We start from the raw sequence: 25,146 nt of genomic DNA on the forward strand, positions 1-25,146 counted from the left end.
TGCTCAGAGATGGCTGCTTGCCGATATTACATAAAACAGCTGCTGAGCGATGTTAATAAAACATCAGAGATATAATTCGATGAAATCGTTAGTAATTTACGAAGACATAATGACAAGATATTTGTCACCTGCAGCTATTAATTTTTACAACTTCAAAAACAAATTGATCACAATGATTGTTTGATTTGAAGTACATATTTGTTGCAATCTCATAGTCGATTGCCAGTATCGATATTGTAAATGGTGGAAGTATCGTCAAGTGCTCAATCGATATTTCGATATGCCATGATATCAACATCCCCAATGTGTGTGTGCGCCGCAAAACAAAACGCGTATTGTACGGGTACGGTGCGGGCACACAGCAACGGCGAACCCCCAAAATATTTCTAAATTGGCTGTGCTTTCCAAAAACGACGATTCGGTGAATTAATTTGCCAAATAAATATAACAAGAAATACCGTATTGGAAATGTCCTGAATAGTGCTGATCGTGTTTTTTGTTTTCATTGTGTTAGTGTGCAACTCCCGTGTGTCTGTGTGTATCGTCGTCTCGTGTATGGTGCTAAAATTTACACATACCCACCTACACACACTCATACACAACATACAAAAACACACAGGCGCGCACATATCTACAATACATACATAAGACGTATACATTGTAAGTGTAGAAAATTTCTGCTGCTTTCTTTTGTTGCCTTATTCGTTTGCATTGCCCCCAACTAGTCTGCCTTAGATGTATGTGTATGTGTGTGCGTGTCGCATATTGTCCGTATATTTGAAAAGGGGTTGCCATACCCCAAGAGGGTGGAGTCCAAAATTTGAGTACGTATATTGTTTCTTTTTTCTCATCTTTGAGTGGTCAACCAAACACATACAACACTCAAACATACATACATACGCTTCGTTAAATTGAAACGCTAACGGTATTTACCGTTAAATAGCCGCCTATTGTACAGCAATTAGGATGAACGAGTGCTTAAAATAAACAAATATTTCAAAAAAAAAAAAAGAAACAATTCGATTATTTTGCCTGCCGTCAAAAACTGAAAACTCAATTCATTGTTTCTCGGCTGTTTCTGAACTCTTGATTGTGGTTTCGGGGTGGGGGTTGTATGAGCTTGTGTGTATGTGCTCAGCGCTCGTTGTCAGACGGCAAAACGGAAACGAGAAATTTTCATTCAACGTTTTTCTTGGTTCCATTTGATTTTTATTGTGCCATTGCTCCTTGTATGTAGATGCATATATACTGTGTGTGTGTGTGTGTGTGTGTGTGTCTGCATATGCAGCATTGAGTTGTACTTTCTCGTTCAATTGAATTGGTTGAAACGTTCATGTATATAATGAACTAATGTGTTATTCAAGCAATATCGCTAATTTTCTCATTTATGCAAGTTCCATTGGCTTTTAACTCATTTATTCATTATTGATTATAATCTTACCAAAAGAGTTTTCATAGCAAAACAAAAATAATTGATTTGTATACTCATATATCAGTGATCTAATTCAATTGATCAGCTTAACTAGTTGCAATGAACCAAAGTCCGAACGAGACGGCACAGCTCCAATGCAGCATATACATACACATACACATCGACACTGCATGCATGTAAGTGCGCGACAATGGCGAGACGGCGCGCTCTCTGCTTACATGCTTTTGCCGGCTCTGCGCTCTCTTAGAGACATACACAGACACACGCAGCACACACAGGCAAGACAATCTAACTCGCATGCTGATAAATGCGACAATCATGCATATTGCATTTTGTTTATAACAAATTGCTTGTATATTCGATTCATTCATTTACGCCACCCACACGGCCATACATACACATACACACGAACACAGGCAAAGACTTGACTGCTTTCACAGACGCATGCACAGTCAGACATACATACATATATACATACATACCATATACATGCGCTCTCACTAACTCAAGCTTTCTCTCTCTCTATCTATCTCTATTTCTTTTTGGCTTTTGTCGCCTGCGTCTATTTTGCATTATTATTACAGCGCGACGCATCACCGGCATAACAACAAAAACAGCAGCAACAGCAATAATTACTATTATTATTGTGAGTTGGGCGCAGCGTGCGCTGCTGCTGCTGCACAGCGCCACAGCCAAAACAAAGCAACAACAACGTACATACATACACACGTTCACACACAATACTCGCATACAAAACATCTGCACAGCTGCTTACGCACATAGATAAACAGCATAAAGTACATAAGCGCATACGCATATTTGCATTTGCATAAAAAGTAACCAAAAAATACCAAAACACACACATACATCCATACATACAACAAAAATACCAATCAATGGCAGATCTAATGCGTTTGGGTAATGTGGACGTTGTCATACAGAAAGATAAACTCGGCTCGCCAACGGGCGGCTCCGATGACGGCAACCTAGCGGCATTGGGCGGTATAACGGGTCTCGGCGCCATGATGGCCGCTGGTGGCATTGATTTGAACGATCTGGCACAGGAATTGGATCAGGATGAATTCGATGGACCGCATATGCTGAATGGTGAGTGTTGAGCACATAAATATGCAGGTACATACATACATAAATAAGTACATCAAATGAATCAGTGCCCTTTGTATGCACTGTATTATTTTATAGAACCGGTTCGCAAGACGAACTTATGGCTGTTCGCTGCCCCCTAATTGTAAACATATGGCAACATGCATACAAATTTATATTAATGTATATGTACATACATATGCATGCATGGATAGATTGCCTGCCTTTAAAGAAACACACACACACACACACACACATACAAATGCGGTTAAGTATGTGTGTGTTTACATTAGGTGAATCATCAGCTGTTTGTAAGCGCAGCCTTGTGGCTGGCTCTAGGCTGCCAAGGTGCAATGGACGGGCTTCCGTCCGTCTGTTTTAAGCGCGCGTGCCAATGCGTCATGCGGCACAAATTCAAAAACAAAAGAGAAAATAAAGCTAAAGCTTTGGCAATTATTGCGTCTGCGTAGCTGTTTGTGAGTCATGCGCTTAAGTCGTTCTCTGCCCACTCTTTCTCTCTCGCTCTCTCTGCCTTTCTTTCACCTACAATTGATCGCTGACAACCTTGCCAGCTCTCGCTCTCGCCCTCTCTCTCTCTCTCTCACATCTCTTTCAACAACATGCGTGACCTTTAGCAGAATGTGTATGTGTGTGCGTGTGCGCTATCGCATTTCATTTGACAAACGATAAATACGTTAGTTGACAATTGATCGCTGTCAACATTTTTTCTATGGCATGTTGCCAGCTGTATTGAGTAAGAGTAAATATACAGCAAGTGCAGCCACAAACATATATATATATATATATATATATATATATATATATATATATATATATATATATATATATATATATAAATATATATATGTAAGCATATATATGGGTATGTCTGTGTATGTTTGTGGTCAATACAGCTGGCAAACAACGATCAATTGTCAACAAACGTATTTATCGTTTGTCAAATGCGATAAGCGCACACGCATACACGTACACACACACACATATATATATATATATATATATATATATATATATATATATATTTATAATGATGCCAGCCCATTGCAGCTATCGCCTCATATCGATAATAAATATTGCATTCCATAAGGTCAGCTGGCTGTGCAATGTGTGCATATGAGAATTCGTGTAGCAATTGATTCACATTGATATCGATAATTATCGATAAATACATGATTTCTCAGCCAAAGAGATGTTTTTATAGTGAGTTTATTGATAATGGCAATATATAAAATTGTAATCGAATTTCCTTGTCATAAATCGTTTTTATTAATTATGCACGTGTGTTATCGATACATGGTTATCCACTTAAACAGAAATACATATGTACATATAGTAAACTTATCTACGGCAACTCAAATTTGCTCAAGTTAGAGTATTTCGTTTTGACCGTCTGGCCAGAAATCGATTTCCCATTCTTTCTGTTTTGTTTTTGTTTCTGTTTCGTCGCTTGCGTGTTGTGCAATGCTGTTAATTTGGCACATTTTTCAACATTATTTGCTTGCAGGCGAACGTCCGGCGATAATTGCTCCGCCGGAGAGTGAATGGTATCATGGACGATTGGATCGCTATTCGGCGGAGGCACGTCTGCGTGGCAGCGGCAAACTGGGCAGTTATCTGGGTGAGTATACCCTATATGCATAGATATTATCTCTCGTCCATGCATCTACATGTTCTAATGCTCGTTTTCTATTCTCATTCACAGTACGCGAAAGTGATCGCAAGCCTGGTTCCTATGTGCTCAGTTATTGTGGACGCACAGGCATTAATCATTTTCGGTAAGTTTACCCGACCACCAGATACCCTGTGTGCACGCTATACTAAACTCTTTGAGATTTAGCTTCTATAGTCATTCAATTTGAGCTTAGTGTACAAAAAAGTATCGATAGCTCAATGTGTAGTCTTCAATAGTTCAATTTATCGATAACTTTAAATTAATTTTCTTGGCTACTTTGTGAACGTTGACTATATTTGCAAGCCAAAGATAATATATGCATATATATATCTACAGTCATACCGATAACTATCGATAATATTTTTAACTTGACCATTTCTCTTGATCCTTGCAGCATTACGGCCGTCTGCGGAGACTTTTACATTGGCGGACGTCAGTTCATTTCGCTAAGCGATCTCGTTGGGTATTATACGTCGTGCAGTGATCTGCTGAAGCGCGAACGTCTGGTCATACCTGTTGCACCGCCGGAGCCAGTGAATGATAAGAAACGCGTGGTTGCCATCTTGCCGTACACGAAAATGCCGGAAACGGATGAGCTGAGCTTTCAGAAGGGCGACATCTTCTTCGTGCACAATGACATGGGCGATGGCTGGCTGTGGGTTACGGCCCATCGCACTGGGGAGCAGGGCATGATCTTTCGTGAGCTGGTGGATGACCTGGATGTGTCTATCGATCCCAATACGGTCTTTCCCTGGTTCCATCCAAATTGCACCAAAAACGAGGCCGTCGATATGCTGGTCAAGGGTAAGTAGACAAAACGATGAGTCGATAACAAAGCAAGTCACACTTGGAACGTCATTTAAATACATTTTGGTAGTATCAAGTCAATTCTAGCGAGTAGTCAGTTGTATTAAAGTTAAACAGACGAAATTCGAGTCTTCGCTAACTAGGGAAATTCACGTTCACGTTTGGAGGGTTTCTCTCATATCTTTTCAAAGTAGCGATTGCAAAACAAAATTCGTATTCGATAAATAAACAAGCCCATATTAATTGAAAGGTTAATCGATAAAGCTTTACGTACTTAAAATGTAGGCTAAGAGAGGCAATAAATTTGTTATATAAACGTGCTATCGATAGATTTCACTAACTGTTATTCTTGCTCTCCATCTTGCAGCTGGTCCTGGCAGTTTTCTGGTGCGACCCAGCGACAATTCGCCCGGGGACTATTCGCTCTTCTTTCACATCAACAATCAGATACAAAGATTTCGCATCGAGAAGAAGGGCGTACGCTATCTAATGGGCGGTCGAACGTTCGAATGCCTCGATGCTGTGATTAATCGCTATCGCAAGGAGCAAATTGTCGAGGGGCACTCACTCAACCATCCCGTCGTCAATGGCAGTCAGCCCGAGTTCAACCAACAGTACGTGGTGGAGAAGGCGGCCGAGAAGATCTATGCCACGCTGCGGGAGTGTCGCGATCAGATTGGCCTGAAGAAGATCAAGGGCATCAAGCATCACGGGCATCTCAACAAGAAGTCGGACAAGACGACCAAGTGGAAGCAGCTGTACTTTGCGCTGATCAACGACGGCACCGAGACGCAGCTCTGCTTCTATGACAATCCAAAAAAGACTAAACCAAAAGGCCTCATCGATTTATCGTGCGCCTATCTATATCAGTGCCATGACTCGCTCTGGGAGCGACCCTACTGCTTCCAGATCGTGGAGCGAGCCCTGCCCTGCCTGGCCACCGTCACCTATCTGTGCGCCCCCAGCCAGGAGAGCTATGTGGAGTGGATCAATGCTCTGAAGGCCCAGTGCGATTCGCAGCTGAGTCGCGCCCAGAAGAAGGTCTCGCGTCTGCGTGAGCTGCGTTGCCTCAACTTGCATGTGCTGGAGGCGCATCGATTGCCATTCAAACTCGTGCCACATCCCTATTGCAGTATTTCCCTGAATCAAGTCAAGGTTGGCAAGACCAGGGTCAAGATTGCGCCCGAGCCCGTCTGGGAGGAGGAGTTTGTGCTTGAGTAAGTGTGACGCTCACCCTTGCATGGGATTTTCCGATAATTGTGTTTCAATTCCACCGTTCCGTTTGCTGCTCTGATTCTGATTCCTATTGCAACATTCTCAGAGTTTTACAGAAATAGATAAAACATATTCCCCTATATCATTCCATTTCGTTTCATACTTTTAGCGATGTTCCGCCAGACGTTGTCTCCCTGACAATTACCGTCGTCTCGCGCGGCAAACGTGGCAAGGACTCGGAGGTGGCCGAGCTAACGATCGACTTGGCCAGCCTGAAGAACGGCCAGGAGACCGAGGACTGGTACAAGCTGACGGGCATGACGCCGATGGGCGAGTGGGGCTCGCTGCGCTTGCGCATGCGCTATCTGGACGATCTGATAATGCCGTGCGAGGAGTACAGCCCGCTGCAACAGCTCCTCCTCGAGCCGGAGCTGCATGCTGTGAAGGCGCTGGCCGAGCTCTGTCACAACGATCGCGTGCCGTTGGCCACGGCGCTGTTGCGCGTGTTTCGGCACGAGAAGCGCGAAACGGAATTGATACGCATCCTCTGCCAGGCTGAAGTGGCCCGGGAGAACGAGACAACGACCCTGTTCCGCGGTGCATCGCTGGCGACGACCCTCATGGACTTGTACATGCGCACCGAGTGCAGCGGCTTCCTGCAGTCGGCCGTCAGCGAGACGGTGCAGCGCATTCTCGAGAGCAAGCAGTCGGCCGAGCTGAATCCAACCAAGATGGATGTCAACGACGACGCGTGCACCAACGCCGAATTCCTCTTGCAGATACTCGACCTGGTCACCCAGTCGATATTCACGTCGCCGGACGCTTGTCCGCGCAACGTGCGCTACATCTGCAATTGCTTGCAGAAGGCGGTCGTGGCCAAGTGGCCGACGGAGCGTTTGGTGCGCACGCGCGTCGTATCCGGTTTTATATTCCTGCGTCTGCTCTGTCCCTCGCTGCTCAATCCACGGCAATTCGGCTTGGTCAGCGAGACGCCGCCGACGGCGGCAACCCGATCCCTGATCATGGTGGCCAAATGCTTGCAGAATCTCGCAAATCTAATCGAATTTGGCGGCAAGGTAGGTCCAATGGGCTGACAATCTAGAGAGACGTATAGACTAATCGATTTCTATGCTCTTCCAGGAACAATATATGGAGGTGGTGAATCCATTTATACTCAAGAACAAGGAGCGCATGATTGTGTTCTTGGATCAGTTGTCGCAAGTCACCGATCCGAATCCGCCGTTTGTTATGTTTAGCGAGCAGAATACTAATCACAATGCACAGGATACGGGTGAGCCAGATACGCACCTATCGATATTTATCGGTAGTTACATGCTGTTGTTTTCTTCATAGGTCGCGAATTAGCCACATTGCATCACATTTGCGTTTCGTATTTGCCGGAATTGCAGGAACTATCGCATATAATATCGATCAAAAAGCTGGTGACCGTCACCGATATGTTATCGAAGCACAAATTGAAATACCGCGAGATGATCAGCTAAGATGATGACCGATACGCCCAACAGTCAGTTTATATATATATATATACAAATATATATATAGTATATACATTTTTATATAGATATTTACATATATAGTTGAAAACCATCACCATCATCAATCATTATCTAGTGCATATTGTGAGAATAGTTCCAATAGTTTAGTCAAGCTTTTCTCGCTCCATTCATTGGGTTGTTTTACTTTCATATTTTGTTCTTCCTCTGATTTTATGTTCTCTTCCACATATTAATATATATATATATATAACAGGCATCATATATATTTATATAGGATCTTATCTTTTTTATTTTTATATATATACAATATTAAGAAAGGCAGCAAATGAAAAAGAAGGAAATGAAATAATATTAGTAATTAGCCAGGTCAAAAAATGTGTTCAACAAAAAACATTTTTTTTTTTTTGTTTTTCGCAAAAAGAAAAACAAAACAAAACAAACACACAAAAGACAAAACAAAACAAAACACGCGTGGCCATTAATACATAACAAAAGCTAAATTTAAATTTAAAAGAAATGAATCCAAAAAGTAATGCAATATTCTATAAAAGCGAAACGAAACAAAAACCTTAATTTTTAGCTTAAATATATATGCATAATATATTATTATTAATGAATGCAAAACTCAATTATTCAACTCTCAACTATATCTCGATTTATGTATTACTTTATATTATGTAAATTAGAAACTCGAAATGCATTTTCAACTAACTTTTACTTTCGTATTTTGTATATGTTTATATTATTTTTTTAAGGTCTTAACTTGTATGCAGGCACAATTTGTTTTTCTCTCTATCTCTATCCCTCGCTCTTTGTTTTGGCCATATATCTATATATATCTCTCTCTATTAAAAAATTTAAGCAATGATATTAACAAGCAAAAACATAGTTGAACTCTTTTTAAGTTCATAATTTTTGTAATTTGTAAACGCATCAAAATGAAGAAAAGCAAAACAAAAAGCAACAAAAAAAAAACAAAAACAAAAAATAGTTATCTATATATATACATGTATAGTATGTATACAGCATCTGCATCCTAGTCAAAAGAACAGCAAACAAAACAAAAATAAAAAAAAACTTACGAAAAATAATAAAAACAAGTCAAAATCAATAGTGTTTATTCTTATCTTATAAAGGGCAAAAGTTTCTTACACAAGGCATATTGAATTAAAATTTGAAATTTATTTTGAAATCAATATATGTGGCGCACATATCGATAACAAATAACGTAAGCGCGAAGTGGTGCAACTGATAGTACAGAAGAACTTGGTGTCAAGTATCGATAGATAATTCAGTCAATTGCCGCATCACTATTGCGGAGCAGCTGATCGACGATAAGGTTTGCACTGGTTTATTTACGTGCTTAAGAGTCAACGGCTTATATTAAATTATACAATATAATGGCACTAATACCGCCGGTAACACGCCTTAGCGCCTCCATAATACGCATTCTCGGCTGCAATCCCAGTCCGATGACGCTGCAAGGAACAAACACCTATTTACTGGGCAATGGCAAAAAGTGCGATTTGAATTTTCTGCCCGATCCAAAGTTCAATTTATTTCTCTTCTCAGGCGAATTCTTATTGACACCGGTGATGAAGATGTACCGCAGTATATAGATCATTTAAAGGGTGTGCTGCGGGAGGAGCAGGCAACAATCAGCAAAATTATCCTCACGCACTGGCACCACGATCATGTGGGCGGGGTCAAGGACATTGTGGGCAACAAGCAACTGGCGGACAAAGGTGCGAAACACCTGCATAATTGATGCTATTTTATTTAAATGTGTGTGTCCTTGTGCGTTTTTATTAACTGTAGTGCCCATCAATACAGATTGTGAGGTGTACAAGTTTCCGCGCAGTCTGGAGGACTCGAGCGATGATTCCTGCAAGGAAATACCCGCTCACATATCTGTGCAGCAGCTCAAGGATAATCAGGAGCTGTCCGTCGCTGGTGCCAAAGTGCGCATAGTGCACACACCTGGCCATACAACGGATCACGTGGTGCTGACCATGGACGATGGCACACTCTTCAGCGGCGACTGCATACTGGGTGAGTGAGAGATCTGCATCCTCCAGGGTCTCCACTGAAATGTGTTGTATGCTTCGCAGGCGAGGGTACCGCCGTCTTCGAGGACCTCTTCGACTATATGCAGAGCCTGCAGAAGATACTGAATATCGCACCATCCATCATATATCCCGCTCACGGCAATATCATACCAGATCCTGTTGAGAAGATTCAATTTTATATCAATCATCGCAATCAGCGTGAAGAGCAGATTCTGAACTTCTTCAGCCAACGGCCGGGCAAGGCGTGGCAGGCTCTGGATGTGGTCAAGGTCGTCTATAAGGAGACACCCGAGCAACTCTGGCCAGCTGCTGCCTACAATGTCAGCCATCACCTGAGCAAGCTGCTCAAGGAGCACAAGCTGAGGCTCAACGGCGAGCAGAGTGGCGAGAAGTTGTACGAGTACCAGCCTAACAGTGCGCTCTGAGCTGCACTTAACAGCACTGTTAACCTAACATTATGTATCTGCTATATTTTGTATATATGTTGATCTGTTAATTATATATGAATGAAAATGTAGCTATGTATATTTGTTTTGGATATTTTTTATATATTTGCGTTGGTCACTCCTGTAGTCATTAGAGTAGAATATCTATTAGGATCGAGATGAATCCTGATTCAACAGCTGTTAATAACATGGGACACTTCGATACGTTGCTTAACGGCATGTTAGGCAAATGAATATTATATTTCACATATTATTCCACTAGTTCCTATTTATTCTATACATTAGCATTTACATAAAGCCGACTATGAGCTACGTTTCCACTAACTAGCGCTTGCCCTTGCCCTTGCCTTTGCCACCTTTGCTGCCCTTCTCGCGCCGCTTCTTGGCCACAATGGAGCGCTTGTCCTTCTTTTCGCGCGGATCGACGACACGATAGCGTCCCTTGACGCCAGGCGGACGACGTGCACGACGCGAGGCTGTGTGCTTCTTGGCCACCACATAGGTGATCTCCTTCTTCTTCTCCTGCGCCTTCTTGTAGATCTTCTTCAGCTGCTTGGCCTTCTCCTGGGAGGTGGCGTCTGCATTCTCCATGATCTTTTCGGCCATCTTTTTGGCCTTCGCCAGGCGCTTGGTGGCGCGACGCTTCTTGCGCGCCTTCGCCTCCATCACCTTCTTGATGGGTCGCACATTCAGCTCCTGCACCTTCCGTTGGTACTCCTCCGTCAGCTCCTTGGGCACCGGGTGCGGCTTCGTCATATGCTCGGCCTCATCCTGCACAAACCAAGCGGGCAAGTTCTCATCATTGAACGCATAACGATTCCAGGCAGCATCCACCAATTCGCGTCGCGTCTTCTTGCCACGCACGAGCAGAGCACCCAGAGCCAGTTCCTCCTCGGACAGGCGAATTTTCTTTGCCTTTGGTGCTAGAAACGGGAATTCAAGAATGGATAATTTAGTATATAATCAATGAATAAATTTAAAGATGCATTTTATCTCTCTGTCCCTTTACCTTCATCAGATACATATATGATGTCCTATCTAGGCTGTAGGAGCTTCCTTGTTACACCTGCTGGCCTGGACATATATAACGCTATGTCTGCCTTTACATGTAGTCGATTATTTTTAAGCGTGTATTATATCTCTTTATCTTTATATAAAACATTTCAATCACTCTCAATTTTCGTCGAGTTGTTAATCATTGATATGGCTATCTCTTTCCCTTCTTTAGCATATATCTCTATCTCTTTCTTTTCTATTTTCTGAACTTTCATAATCTTAGTCCACAGACAGAAATCCTTCGCATTTTAATCTTTAAGTTTTACAATCGTCCCACCTTTTTCTTCTCTCTCTATCTCTATCTATGGGATTTCTATCTGCTCTGACAGCTACAACTTTACTCTAACCATTTACCATTTTTATTTTTATTTTCTAGTCCAAGTCCCTCATCTCACCTTTAGCCATGTCTCCCGCCACATTATCCTCATCCACTTCCTGCTCCGAGTCCGAGTCAGATGACTCCGAACTGCTCTCCTCCTTCTGCACATCGTGCCTGGCACGCCGTTTGGCCTTTTTGCCAAGGGCTAGGGTGCCGGCATCTCCATCCGTGGACGGGCGGTTCTCGCCGAGCACAGCGACTCCTTTGGCCTTGTACGCCTTGGCCAGATTATCCAAGTCAAAGTTCTCCTCATCGTCGTCGTCCTCGTTGCCAATATTCTGCAGAGTGTCCTTTTCATACCAGAGAGCGACACGCTGTTGTCGCCGCGTGTCCTTGTCCCGGAAATCCCCCGACTTGATCAAAGGATGCTCGGTTCGCTGTTTCTTCTTCTTGCCTTTTGTATTGGACGACGCGTGATCCTCATCGTCGTCGTCGCTGAGTCCGAGTCCCTGCTGATCGTAGTCGCTGTCGCTGTCCTCATCTTGGCTCAGCTCCGGCTCGTCCTCGTTCTCGTAGTTGGCATCGTCGTCCATGCGTTTGTCATCCTTGTCGTATTTCTTGTATTTGGGCAATTTGGGATGCTCGACGGGCTCGCCCTCCACATCGAAATCGGGCTGAACGTCGAGCATGTTGTTCAGCTCGCTAATGCTGTCGATGCCCTTTAGATCGAAGATCTCCTGCTCGCCTTCTTCGACTGGACCGTCATCGCCCTTGATGACCATGTTGAGGTTCATCTTTTCGTGGAGTTTCGCCTTCGCCTTGAGCGTCTTCTTGCGTTTGCGCTTCAGCTCCTTTTGCTCCTCCTCGGCGAGGGTTTCAATTTGTTGCTGCAGCTCGGCATCCTCCATATCTTCGACCTGCTCTTGGGTCAACGGAGCTGGCTGCTTGTCTGTCTCTGGCTCCTCGATGACGCCTTCTGGTTCCGTTTTGTACAGCTCCTCCTTGATGTGTTTCCACCAAAGCAGCAGGCCCTTGATGTCCTTGCGACCGAGTACCTTCAGATCCTTGCAGCACTCCAAGATCTCGGTCGTCGTCCTCTTGTGCTTGGCGATGCGCTCATCATCGATGCGAATGGAACCGATGCCCTGGAGGGCAGCCAACGCATTCTCCGCCTTCATGAACTCCGAGGCAGCCAGATCGTTGCGCAAGGCAATGTCTTGCTCCGTGTAGCCCTCGGCCTTGACGCGCTTCTGTTTCTCTGGATGCAGCAAACTATTCTTCTGTTTGCCTTCCAGGTCCAGCTCCTCGAACACATATTTTGCATCCAACAAACGGGGATCGATGCGATCCGGTGCCAAGTAGCCCTGGCAGACGACGAAGATTTCGGCGGATTCCTTACGCGAGGCACTGGGCTTGGTGGCGTGCACCTTCTTGAAGAGCTGCTTGAGTACCCAGAGCAGGGCATTGTAATCCTTAGAGCGGAAAACCTTCGTTACGAACCAACCGCCGCCACGGAGGAACTGCGTGCCCAGCTTTAGGGCATTCAATGTGAGACAGATCTGCTGGTATGCATCGTAGAGCCAATTGCGTCCAACATTTGGCGCACCATCGTGCAGCACTACATCAGCTTTCCACGACTGCAGCTCCTTTGTCAGGGACTGGCGGCATTTCTCTGTGGTAATGTCCTCGACGAGGCCAATGCAGCCGGCAATTGGACGTATTGGGAATAGATCGACGCCGATGACAATGCTGGAGACAGGCATATTCTGTTTGGCCACCTGCATCCAGCCGCCAGGTGCGGCGCATAGATCGATGCATACCTGCGACTGTTGTAGGAAACCAAATTTGCGGTTCAATTGGATGAGCTTGAAGGCGGCACGCGAGCGGAAGCCAGTCTCTTTGGCCAACTGGTAGAATTTATCTTTGCGCGTCTTTCCTACTTTTGTTTTCTTGCCCATTTTGTTGCTGTTGTCAACGAAAACTCAACCGAAAATGGAAAAAGAAACAGAACACGCCGCAGTAGCGCGTTGCACGTGTTTAAAGTTTTTTGGAAGGGTGCCTGCGTTGCCAGATGTTCGCAATGCGGCCACAAAAAAAAACAAGCTATCGATATACAAAGCTGGCGTGTAAGCATCGTTAGTTGTTCAATTAAAAATATTGTATTTGGAAACAACAAAATATTGAATCATTTAAATACGCAAGATTAATACACTAAGTCAAGTGTAATAATCAAATCATATTTATAATTGATAATGGAGCACGTTAAACTGGTGATAATTGAACTGGCTACACTACTTCTGGCAGCACTCTGTTCATTTATTGCTCATACCTATCGATACCTTTTGCTCTTTGGCTACTCATCACTAAGCTCGAACCGTGTGCCGCATAATTGTTATTTATGTATTTAAGTTGAATTTTTGTATTAAAAAATTATATAATTAACATGCTGCGCACTGTTCTAAGCGATTTGGCTCGCCTACGGTATATAAAAATCATAATATATTCCTAGATGTCTTATAGATATTAGTTTTCTCTGATAAAAACAGGCTGAACGGATCTGTCTGCTCTGTTACACAAGTCCGCGAGAAGGGACACCTGAATCGGCCGCGTTTAAGGAATCCCTATTGGTTCATACGACAACAGCGCTCAGTAAGCCATCTAATCTAATTTAGTCGACAACTGGTCAACCAATGTCAACTCCTTACAGCAAACGGATGATCAAGTGACTGGCGAAAATCGCAGTTTCATCAAAGAAGTGATCCATGATACCTACGGCACTCCGGCTTTAATTAAAGGCGTACAAACCTACGAACAGAAGCAGTTGATCAAAACGAATGAATTGCCTGTACCTACCGAGCCTTGGACACCGGCCGTTCGTCGTTGCGGGGTGATTGCTCGTAAGATTGGCCAATATCCGCTTTGGCTGAAGAATGGAGAACGCATTCGTACTACGCTCCTGCAGGTGGTGGACAACCATGTGATTAAATATATACCCCCAGAGGAATATAAGCCCACACAGAGGCCCAATGTACATAACTTGAATCGCTATGGCTGCGCCTTGGTTGGAGCGGAGAGCACAAATCCTGCCCAGCTGACCAAAGAGTATTGTGGAATCTTTCGCGATTCAGGCGTGATGCCCACCAAGAATCTAGCTCGTTTCATAGTTTCGCCCCAGGCGGCTCTAGCGCCTGGTACACCACTGAACGTGGGACACTTCCGCGTGGGCGAGTTTGTCGATGTTCGCGGCAAGACGTGAGTGACGAGAGGAGAGGAGTGTCAGAGAAGAGTGTCATGTAGCTTAATCTAACCCGCATTCTTTGCAGTGTATATCATGGATTCCAGGGCGTGGTCAAGCGACATGGATTCAAGGGCATGCCCGCCTCGCATGGTGTGACAAAGACGCATCGCCGTCCCGGCAACATTGGCGGCGGTGGCGAAAAGGGACGCGTCTGGCCGGGCACCAAGCTGCCCGGTCACATGGGCAACCGTTGGCGCATCAGCAAAGGTCTGCGCATCTGGCGCATCAATACCAAATACAATGTGATGTGGGTGCAGGGCAGCGCAGTGCCTGGCTCCACAAACGGCCTGGTCTACATCTACGATACGATCCTGCCATTGCGCAAGCCCCAAGCTGCGCCGCCTATGCCCACGCTCTATGAGCAGCCAGAGGATGAGGCGCCCGACGACATTTGGTATGAGCAAGTGCACAATTTCAAGGACGAGTCCATCACCTATAAGCCGGAGTAAATCGCAATTAGCTTTTATATTCAGTTCCCATCTTTCTTTCTGTTATGCCGTACATTGTATAGAGCTCTGTGCAAAGTATCCTAGATAAAGTTATGTAAACTAAACAAATCGAGTTTGTTGTTATAATTGATTCTAGGAATAAAGCTAGTTTATAATATTGCTATTCGAAGTTTGTATTCGGAATTGAAGTGAAAATGCAAAATACGCGTGTGTGCATGCCTATTAGAGATCTATTAACATTTGTAGCTTCCTCGTATAGATCAACTCAGTTCCTTATACTCTCGTTCATGCAATACTGGAGAGTATATTGGTTTTGTATATTTGGTTCCCTCTCTGTGTTGAAAATTTTATTTAAATTTAAATTTTATATAATTTTTATATACAGTGGAATCATGCTATAACGACTCCGCTCATAATGTCCGTCTGGTTATCGCGAAAGAAAGAAAGAAAGAAAGTGCAATGCCGACGTCACACAAATGTTTCTATACCAAGGTATAACCAGTTTTATTTCTAGTTTTTTTTTCAGGTTTTTTCCATGTCAAATTTAATGCGCACATGAATATCAAATTAAAGATAATGCTCGTTAATATGATCATTAAGTTCAAATTCGATACTACAGCAGAAAAATTATCGAGAGCGCAATTCAATATTTTCGATATTTTGAGTGCAAGAATGTGATACAATCGATAGTATTGTTTTTGTTTATTTTGTTTTTCTTTCTACTATATTTTTTGAGATTGAGGTAGCTTTTACTCAGAAATTACAAAATAAAATGTTAAATAAGAACATTTCAACAAATATGCGAATATATGGACTAATACGCGTGATTTTCCTATCGCTTACGACTATTGATATGTGTGATTTGTCTATAGTTTACGACTATCGATAGGGATAAACAACTATCGTTAGTGGCGCTGAAGCTTCCCAGCTCTACACGACACTTGGGAATTAGAAAAATGCAAAATGGCTTTAAAACGAAAGTGTTTCACCGTTGAAGAAAAAATGCAAATAATTCGCCGCCTGGAAGCCGGTGAACGCAACGTAGCCCTGGCGAAGGAATTCTGCGTGTGCCACACAACAATTGCCACAATAAAAAAGAATAAGGAACAAATTAGAGCTTTGTTTAACAGTAATGTCCTAAAATCAAAACGTGTCAGAGCGTCGACACAAGATCAAGTCGACAAGGCATTGTTCCAGTGGTTTAAAATGCAACGCAGTCGAGGAATCTCATTAAACGGTCCACTGCTTCAGCAAAAAGCGAATTTTTTCGCTAAACAATTTAAGATTAAAGACTTCAATTGTTCTGGCAGCTGGATAAGCCGCTTCAAGGTGCGGCATAATATCCTCTCCGGCACAGCCAGCACAGAATCTTTGCCTGAAAAAAAATGCGATGCAAAAGAGTGGCTAACGCAGATTTGGCCTGCACTACGCAAGGATTACAGTGATGATGACATTTTTAGTGCCAACGAAACTGGACTGCTCTACAAATTAACTCCAGATAAAACGTTAAATATGAAAGGTGGGAAGCGCGATCACGCGATGAAGAGATCTGTTTATTGACATTTCAATTTATAGGTGAAAAATGCGCTGGCGGGGAGCTATCCAAGGAAAGGATTACCTTGCTTCTTGCAGCCAATATGAGTGGCACTCTAAAAAGGAAATTATTGGTTATTGGAACATCAAAGCGACCTAGGTCCTTCAAAAATGTTCAGTTGTTGCCTGTTGGCTACTATAGCAATCGCCAGGCATGGATGACGTCTGAAATTTTTACTAGTTGGGTACGCGATTGGAATGCTGAGCTTAAACAGCGGGAAAAGAAAATATTGCTATTAATTGATGATTGTCCAGCCCATCCCATCATAAGTTATCTAACGAATATCACTCTAGTCTTCCTGCCACCAAGTACAAATACGAAATCAATATTACAACCGATGGATCAAGGTGTAATCCGCGTGATCAAATCCACTTATCGCAAAAATCTTATACTCAAAATAATCAGCGATATGGAAAACAGCATCGATGAAAATTACCCGAAAATTAGCATTCTAGATGCCATTTTAATGCTAAATGATGCATGGCAGCAACTCTCGCCAGAGACAATTGCGAAATGTTTTAGGCAGTCTGGGCTTGCCAAAACGAATTTAGATGTTCCACGCGATGATATTGAAATCGAAGATGACATTCCTCTATCGGTTTGGGCCACAGCTCTAAGAATTCAGCTGCCGATTTCAAAGGAAGTGCTGGATGAATATGTTCTCATTGACAATGGGTTGGCGATTTGTGGGGAACCTTCTGAAGACAATATTGTTAAAAATATATTAGACGACGATCAGGATAGCGACGACAGCGTCGAAGATCAAAGTGAAGATCTGACAGCACCTAGCGTTTCGGAGGCATTTCAAGCTGCAGAAGTTCTGAGTAGATTTGTTCATTCCCATTGTAGTGACGAGATCTTAACGCACAGCATGACTCGTTTGAATAATGTTGTGCGCAACTATTTTTATATATCAAAAACTGCTGCTAAACAATCAAAAATTACAGAGTATTTAGTTAATTGAGAATAAAGAGAATATTATGGTTATTCATATAAAAATCGTAGTCGTCGGATCCCTTGAGCGTCGTTATAGCTGGACTCCACTGTATATACTTGATGGGGTGTACATATGTTATATACGCTCTCAGAAAAACATTATACCCTGATTTCCCATTTTCAATGGGTTCCGGATATAAAAAATGACTGATTATTATTAATCCGATAGTTCTGGTCCCAATACAAACTTGGAAGGCTATAGCGTATTCCGGATATAGCGTCGGCTTAACCGGACTCAACTGCATTTCATTTAAATTGTATATTTTAATATATTTTACAAATAACTTATTTTTGTATTTATATATCTCAATTGTTTTATTTATTAATTTGTTAATTCATTTATTTTATATTTTAGTTTGTAATATTTTTATACATATTTATAATTTTACCTAATTATAAACTCAACACATTTTTATTTTATTTCTATTGTGTCTGAACACTTCAAAGATTTGTTAAATTTATTTAAATTTGTTATAATTTTTTTTTCCGTTTAAATATTTTTCTTTTAATGATCTAATTACACAATTTCAGACTAGCTTACGTGAAACAATTGATCAGTTCTCAATAAATAACATGCTTGGCTAAAACTTTAAGCTGTTTGATTGAAACATGAAAAAAATAAAATATATGGATTTTCTAATATAATTTCCCTTCATTTACAAATACGCATATATATGATGCATATCTATATATATGTATATATACACATAAAGGAAACAAGACTCGTGGAAGTTATCACAGCAAAACGAAATAGAATTAAAAGAAAAAAAATATATGAAGATGTATCTAACTCTCTTATGGAAAACACCTTACAGACTTAGATAAAGATATAAAGAGAGAGCCGAGAGAGCTTCCACACGAAATTTTGAAAATACATATATATATATATATACGTATATATATGGGTGTGTGTGTGTCTGTAGAACACGTAACCAAAAGCTAAAGCTAATCAATCGAGCGAGTTCTGCCCTACGCTATGAACATCCAGTTCGGTGCTTGAGATGCTTGGCGATATGGTTGTTGAATTATTTGAATTGTTGCCGCCGACCAGCACTGCGGACGCCCGATCCAAATTGTAATACTGTACAATGCGAGCGGGCGGGCGGTTCGATATGCATTCCGTGATCTTGCAGACGACCCACTTGGTCAGCTTGATGACGGCCACGTGCGCAGCGAACTGGAGAACGACAGCACCGAAGCCCTTGTAGAGTCCAGCCACACCCTCGGTTAGAATCGTGGTGCGGTAGCAATCGATGGCGCCCTGGTAGTTCGTCAGAATGGGCACCACAGCATAGCCGTTATCCAGATTATCGATGATGGTGCGTGTGCCCTGCAGCTGCAAGCGGTGCAGGATCGTTTCGAAGGGAAAGAACAGCATCTCGGTGGTGAGCATCGATATCAAGTTGGCATAGATCTCGGCGTTTTGATGCTCCAGCGTATCGTCGCGATGCTTGGCACCGCGCTGCTCCTGCTTCATCGTCAGGCGTCGCCGCATGATACGCGACGAAACGCCGCGTATAACCAGGCCAAATAGATATTTGGTAATGCCCATTGTAACGCTGGGTCCAATCAAGGCCCAGGCGGGCAGCATGCGTCCCTTTTGCGGCGAGCTCCAGTAGAAGAGGCGCAAGCTGCCCTCGCGAAAAACATCGAGCAGGCCAGGCTTCTCGCTGGCGATATCACTTTGAACAGTCTCCACCAAGGAGGCGGCATAGAAGGGCACAACCAGGCCAATGCTAATGCTGCAGACAGAATCAGAATTAGGATGAGTTTAGTCCATGATGCGCAGCTCCAAGGACACTTGCCTCTTCAGCAGTAGGTGCTGTCCGAAACGCTTGAGTGTCGTCCGGCTATCCACATCCTTTGGCCAGCTGGTGAACTTGCTAATTACATCATCTATGGCCAGAGTCATGCCGCGCACGAGCAAACAACTGCCCAGGCCCTTCCACAGGGTGGTGACACCTTGGCGCCGGTGCAGATGCATAATGCTCGGCATCAGTTGAAACGGATGCAAGTGATAGCGCTTCGATGCATTATAAACTTGACACTGGCGGCGCAGAACAATAAATGGATGGCTCAATAGATTCTCAGTGACCAGTGAGACCCATTGGACGCCAAAGACTAAATATTTGCGCAGCGACGCCTCTAAAGAAAGCAGGAATTATAATTATATATCATATATACAGGCATGCAAACGTTGTAGCTCACCCTCGTCCTGGCTATCTAAGTATTTGTCCAGCGCCTTGGACTGTTTCTCTATCGAAAGATCTCGATCAGAATTCAAGTATTTTATATGCGATACGGCATGCTGATCCGCATTTATGTTGTCGACAATGGCCTTGTCGCGATCCTCCAAACTATAATGATATTGATATAGATGTGTGTTTATTAAGTTTATAAAGCCCAAGGCACGCGGGTGGGTTACCTGTTAACCAGCTGGATGCCGGGATCGCCTATGAGCTGCGGCATCCTGTCCATCATCTGCTGGTATGACTCTGCTTGTGGATGGATCTGTTCGCCGTAAGCACGATTTGCTGCCGCATGCCTGATTTATCAATAATGTTAGTGTTTTGGCTTCGAGAGATTCGCATTTGCGGAATTCTTACTCACATTTGGTTTGTATAATTGTTGATGCTGCCTGACATAATATTGTGTGTACGTGTGTGTGTGTTTTCCTCTTAGTAAATGTTTAATGTCTCGCCAAGTTCCCTGCTGTCACTGTTACTGCTTCTGGTGCTGCTGCCACTCTACTTACTTTCTGTTTCTTTAGATTTGTAAATACTAAATAACTTCAATTTCCATGTAGCCCGTGTAAGCATTGAAACTAGAGATGGAAGCGTGCACCCAACACCCAACTCGCTAGCGGGCAGCAGACAATCCGTGAGCAAGAAGGAGAAGACTATTTAAATGGAAAACACTTTTTGTTTAATATGAGCATGTCAGAATAATATATATGTAAATATATAATATGTCTGATATATTTGCTACGACTGAAGTATGCTTGACAGATAAGGAGAAATAAACATTATAGGACGGAAAGATGTTATGTTTCAAATCAAGTATCGATATATACACACGCATGCACCACGAACAAAATTGCGTGCAATACTTTTCGTATTTCAATGTCACTAGACGGTGGTTGGCGGCATCAGCTGTTTGGGTCCAAAGTTTTGAATATCGATATGTCCATTCTCGCTTACCACAAATGCCGATGCATGTTATCGAAGGCATGCGTGCTTCGATTTTTAGCGGCATTTAAAACAGCTGTTCTTGCACTTTTTGCATTTCAATTCGTAATTTAAATGTGAAAATGACAAAAGCTATTAAAAGTAGTGGCAGAATTTTTGTAAAAGCTAAAGTCTGTGATCTGGAGCGCACTCTACTAGGCGGTCAAAGCTTTCGGTGCGTATGAAAACCAGTTGAATATGCAATAATTTATAAAAATTGTATTTTAGCTGGCGCAAATTATGTTCAGAGCCGAAAGTCAAATATTGCGGCGTTGCTTTGAATACCTATTGGGAGCTGACGCCCGAAAAGGACCATATTGCCTATGACGCTCACGTTGCAGACAATACTCCAGCAAAAATTAATTTCACTGCCTTGCTGAGCGATTATTTGCGCGCTGATTTCGATTTGGAGTTGCAGCAAAAAAATTGGATGCAGGCAGATGAGAATTTCAAGAAATTTGTTGGCCAACCAGTGCGAATGTTGGCCCAAGAGCCGCTGGAGAACATTATCTGCTTTATGTGCAGCCAAAATAATAATATAAAGCGGTAAGCCTGTCTATTTATACTCAGGTATAGTTTTTGTTGTGAATATTTCTCATACCCTGTAAAATGATTATGATTAGCATTCTAAGCTTTGATTTCTAATATTGAGTTGTTTTGTAGTATTTCATCGATGGTTCAGTGGCTTTGCTCAACTTATGGCAATAAAATTGGGCACTTTAACGGCCAGGATGAGTTCAGCTTTCCCACGCTGAAAGACCTGCAAGGCGGACGCACCTGCAGCCAGCTGGACGCTGAGTTGCGTGCGGCTAAATTTGGCTATCGAGCTAAGTTTATAGCCCGTTCGCTGACGGAGATCGAAAAGCTTGGTGGATTGGATTGGTTTGAGCAATTGCGGCGTATGCCCTATGCGGAGGCACGAGAAGCTTTGGTACAGCTGCCGGGCATTGGCTACAAGGTAGCCGATTGCATATGCCTCATGTCGCTGAATCATCTGCAATCGGTGCCCGTTGATACGCACATCTTTAAGCTGGCCCAGCGGCACTATCTGCCCCACTTGGCCAGCCAGAAGAGCGTCACTAGCAAGATCTATGAAGAGATTGCTCAACACTTTCAGCAGCTGCATGGACAGTACGCGGGCTGGGCGCAAGCGGTAGGCATGGGCTATATATCCACAAAGATATGGATAACCAAGTTGCAGTCGGTCATAACCGACTTGTTATATGCTCGTTCACAATCCAATAACAGCTGAGATGTACATATAAAGAGCTCCAAAACTAGCTCTGAGCAAGTATACTCTATTTTTCATAGTGGACGAGCATAGCCAATATACATATAAATATGATAATGATATATAATATCTCTTTTTTAGGTTCTCTTCTGTGCGGATCTGCCACAATTTCAGCCTAAGCTGGAGCCCAGTGCGGCTAAGAAGCGCAAAAAGTAGTATCCTTTGTACATATTATAGACGTATGTATATAAGCTATAACTATAGCGAAACGTGTTTGTCCTCCAGATATATGTTATTTTAAGCCTAAATCCTCCCTGTGTATAATATAACTTTCGTAGCTTCTAAAATCCTGAGTCGAGATCATTTTGCCAAGTTTTTGGTTAGAAAATTATTAATATGCAAAATGTAATTCCTAGATATGGATCTCTGGAACAGAGCTACCCTCAATACTGCATAAAGCTTGTAAGTAGTGTGCCTCATATTGTTATATAGAGAAGTCATAACCTTTTGTATATAATCATATCTAAAAGTTTATGGCCTTATAGGGAGTATTAAGATTAAAGATATATAATAATTTAGATATTATTTAATGAGTGACAAGATTGAATTGAGTATATAATTTTAGCTTAAGTGTAGTCGTAGGATCAATACGATAAGTTTTCTTCATAATCATTTATGGACTAATATTAAAGCTAGGTTTGTTTGTAAACTTTTGGCAATTAATGATATGGATGATGTTACCTGCGGGGGTGGTAATGAATATTCTTAGTCAGAGCATTTTTTGCCTCACTTAAATGTTTAGCTTTGTGCAACTGAAGCTGAAAATTGAGCTCACATAAAACATTTCAACGTCATCCAACACAAACAAGCTTCAAAAAAGCCCGACAAAACTGCACAGGTTCGCCCACTTTTTCAACGCCCACTCACCTGGCTAAGGTGTGCATGGAGACCGCGCACTCGCAGCCACTGGCATGCGAGCAACTAAAAACCCCAAACAAGCCTGCGAAAGTATTTTGCTAACACTTCGCGAGAGATTAAAAGCAATTTACTTATAAATTTTGCACAACAATTTTATGCTTAACCGAAAAAAGGAGGAAAGTAAAATGAAAGATAGAGCTTTGGCATGCCGTCGCTCGAATACCCTAGACAGTAAAACATATCAAATAAGTATGAGTGCCCTTTCCGGGTGTTCCCGACTAGAAGATACCTTAGACACAGCTGCTGCATACAGTCAACGTGTGATATAAAATGGATTTAAATCGATTTCATGGTCTTAGAAGAGTTATCGAGGAATTGAAATTCATGCGATGTTCTTCTTCTTATACTCTTCTTATTCGTATACTCTTATACTCTTATACTGGTTTACTCCTATACTCATATACCCCTATACTCATATACTCTTATGCTCCTATACTCGTATACTCTTACACGCGTATACTGCTATACTCTTATACTCGTATACTCTTATACTCGTATACTCTTACACGCGTATACTGCTATACTCTTATACTCGTATACTCTTATACTCTTATACTCGTATACTCTTATACTCCTATACTCTTATACTCGTATACTCCTATACTCTTATACTCCTATACTCTTATACTCGTATACTCCTATACTCTTATATTCATATACTCTTATACCCGTACTCTTATACTCGTATACTCCTATACTCTTATATTCATATACTTTTATACTCGTATACTCCTACACTCTTCTACTCTGATAATCTCATGCTTTTGTACTCTTGCGTTCTTATACACGAATACTCTTATAATCTTAGCATACTGTTATACATAATTGTGCAGAGCTGGATTCATTGACACGTCAGTTGATCCTGATCAAGAATTATGGTATTCACCCCATCTACTTCTGTCCGTTAAACCCCTTTTGCAATGGGTTTAACTATCTTCTGCAAGGGTATTTAGACCGACAGACAAATGTAAGCCGTAAATAGTGGCTAACACCAACTGCAATTAGGGATGAGTGCGTGAGTCCGTGCTGTAGCCCATTAGGGATGGGCTGACTGACTATGAAAACAACGAGATCTTTCAGTTCAGCTTTACAATCGGGATCAATCAAACCAAATTTAGGGTTGGATCAGTGATCCACTGATGGCTAAACATTCGATCTTTCCCAGTTAAACCACTGTCGGACGAGCATTAAATGCAGTGGTTATACCCTACTGCTGCACTCTAAATTGCGTACTGTTAGGTTCTTCCTTTTGGGCACTTCACGCAGGCATCTCTAATGCAGCGCCCGTGGTTCGTGGCGTAGTGCTGCTCTCTTTATATGGGTGGGTGAAAATCCGCTTGGTGTCAGCTATAATTTAATTTAGACAACAGACAACCGCAGGCCAGCCAAACTCTCGTATACACACTCACACACACAGACACACACATAACACAGCACAGGTAACTGGACTTGGACGTTGTTGAATGGACGTCATAGTTGGGAACGACTTTTCATAACCTAAATTATTTATTAGACAGTTTAATTTTCAATTCACAAAAAACAGCAGAGCCAATCCGAACAGTGGATGCCTGTATGTGTGTGTGTGTATCTATTAAATAGAATATCAAAGAAGTTGATGTTTGGTGCTTGCTTCATGTTTATTTACTTGTAATTACTGCAATGACTTTGGCTGTTTAATGACTCCAGTAATTATAAGTTAATGTTTGATTGGCTTA

General features: G+C 42.4%; 6 protein-coding genes and 1 long non-coding RNA gene across 16 annotated transcripts; 5 read left to right on the forward strand and 2 right to left on the reverse strand.

Annotated features, from left to right (window-relative positions):
* Nucleotides 1-275: 275 nt before the first annotated feature.
* Nucleotides 276-8,879, forward strand: vap (RAS p21 protein activator vap). 9 transcript variants are annotated; one of them, XM_018015852.2, is made up of 9 exons: nucleotides 276-660; nucleotides 2,017-2,539; nucleotides 4,062-4,175; nucleotides 4,260-4,332; nucleotides 4,624-5,033; nucleotides 5,404-6,253; nucleotides 6,421-7,327; nucleotides 7,392-7,542; nucleotides 7,605-8,879. In XM_018015852.2, the coding sequence occupies exons 2-9, from the start codon at nucleotides 2,329-2,331 to the stop codon at nucleotides 7,751-7,753; spliced, it is 2,865 nt and encodes a 954-aa protein (XP_017871341.1). In that variant the 5' UTR covers nucleotides 276-660; nucleotides 2,017-2,328; the 3' UTR covers nucleotides 7,754-8,879. The 9 variants fall into 9 exon arrangements, with proteins under 9 accessions (XP_017871341.1, XP_089331569.1, XP_017871342.1 ...); XM_089475443.1 differs by having other exon boundaries at nucleotides 2,336-2,539; XM_018015853.2 differs by having other exon boundaries at nucleotides 2,374-2,539.
* A 179-nt stretch (nucleotides 8,880-9,058) lies between these two features.
* LOC108619336 (beta-lactamase-like protein 2 homolog) lies at nucleotides 9,059-10,354 on the forward strand. 2 transcript variants are annotated; one of them, XM_018015868.2, is made up of 4 exons: nucleotides 9,059-9,287; nucleotides 9,341-9,513; nucleotides 9,602-9,820; nucleotides 9,880-10,354. In XM_018015868.2, the coding sequence occupies exons 1-4, from the start codon at nucleotides 9,169-9,171 to the stop codon at nucleotides 10,260-10,262; spliced, it is 894 nt and encodes a 297-aa protein (XP_017871357.1). In that variant the 5' UTR covers nucleotides 9,059-9,168; the 3' UTR covers nucleotides 10,263-10,354. The 2 variants fall into 2 exon arrangements, with proteins under 2 accessions (XP_017871357.1, XP_017871356.1); XM_018015867.2 differs by having other exon boundaries at nucleotides 9,060-9,287; nucleotides 9,587-9,820.
* Nucleotides 10,355-10,480: 126 nt separating this feature from the next.
* LOC108619328 (pre-rRNA 2'-O-ribose RNA methyltransferase FTSJ3) lies at nucleotides 10,481-13,734 on the reverse strand. Its single transcript, XM_018015854.2, has 2 exons — nucleotides 11,735-13,734; nucleotides 10,481-11,206 (listed from the first exon to the last, which is right to left on the reverse strand). The coding sequence occupies exons 1-2, from the start codon at nucleotides 13,614-13,616 to the stop codon at nucleotides 10,608-10,610; spliced, it is 2,481 nt and encodes an 826-aa protein (XP_017871343.1). The 5' UTR covers nucleotides 13,617-13,734; the 3' UTR covers nucleotides 10,481-10,607.
* A 245-nt stretch (nucleotides 13,735-13,979) lies between these two features.
* Nucleotides 13,980-15,568, forward strand: mRpL3 (mitochondrial ribosomal protein L3). The gene is made up of 4 exons (XM_018015865.2): nucleotides 13,980-14,139; nucleotides 14,205-14,307; nucleotides 14,366-14,910; nucleotides 14,982-15,568. The coding sequence occupies exons 1-4, from the start codon at nucleotides 14,102-14,104 to the stop codon at nucleotides 15,403-15,405; spliced, it is 1,110 nt and encodes a 369-aa protein (XP_017871354.1). The 5' UTR covers nucleotides 13,980-14,101; the 3' UTR covers nucleotides 15,406-15,568.
* Nucleotides 15,569-16,111: 543 nt separating this feature from the next.
* On the forward strand, nucleotides 16,112-18,415 carry LOC108619330 (uncharacterized). The gene is made up of 2 exons (XR_016271245.1): nucleotides 16,112-16,924; nucleotides 16,981-18,415. It is a non-coding gene; the product is annotated as an uncharacterized LOC108619330 (long non-coding RNA).
* Nucleotides 18,416-18,727: 312 nt separating this feature from the next.
* On the reverse strand, nucleotides 18,728-21,037 carry Slc25A46a (Solute carrier family 25 member 46a). Its single transcript, XM_018015862.2, has 5 exons — nucleotides 20,606-21,037; nucleotides 20,421-20,540; nucleotides 20,204-20,352; nucleotides 19,801-20,140; nucleotides 18,728-19,737 (listed from the first exon to the last, which is right to left on the reverse strand). The coding sequence occupies exons 1-5, from the start codon at nucleotides 20,638-20,640 to the stop codon at nucleotides 18,945-18,947; spliced, it is 1,437 nt and encodes a 478-aa protein (XP_017871351.1). The 5' UTR covers nucleotides 20,641-21,037; the 3' UTR covers nucleotides 18,728-18,944.
* Nucleotides 21,038-21,190: 153 nt separating this feature from the next.
* On the forward strand, nucleotides 21,191-23,176 carry Ogg1 (8-oxoguanine DNA glycosylase). The gene is made up of 4 exons (XM_018015866.2): nucleotides 21,191-21,397; nucleotides 21,451-21,768; nucleotides 21,886-22,375; nucleotides 22,595-23,176. The coding sequence occupies exons 1-4, from the start codon at nucleotides 21,306-21,308 to the stop codon at nucleotides 22,667-22,669; spliced, it is 975 nt and encodes a 324-aa protein (XP_017871355.1). The 5' UTR covers nucleotides 21,191-21,305; the 3' UTR covers nucleotides 22,670-23,176.
* The last annotated feature ends 1,970 nt before the right edge of the window (nucleotides 23,177-25,146 follow it).

Source organism: Drosophila arizonae, chromosome X (assembly GCF_054131065.1).
Source record: "Drosophila arizonae isolate 15081-1271.41 chromosome X, UAZ_ARI_1.0, whole genome shotgun sequence".
Lineage (NCBI taxonomy): Eukaryota > Metazoa > Arthropoda > Insecta > Diptera > Drosophilidae > Drosophila > Drosophila arizonae.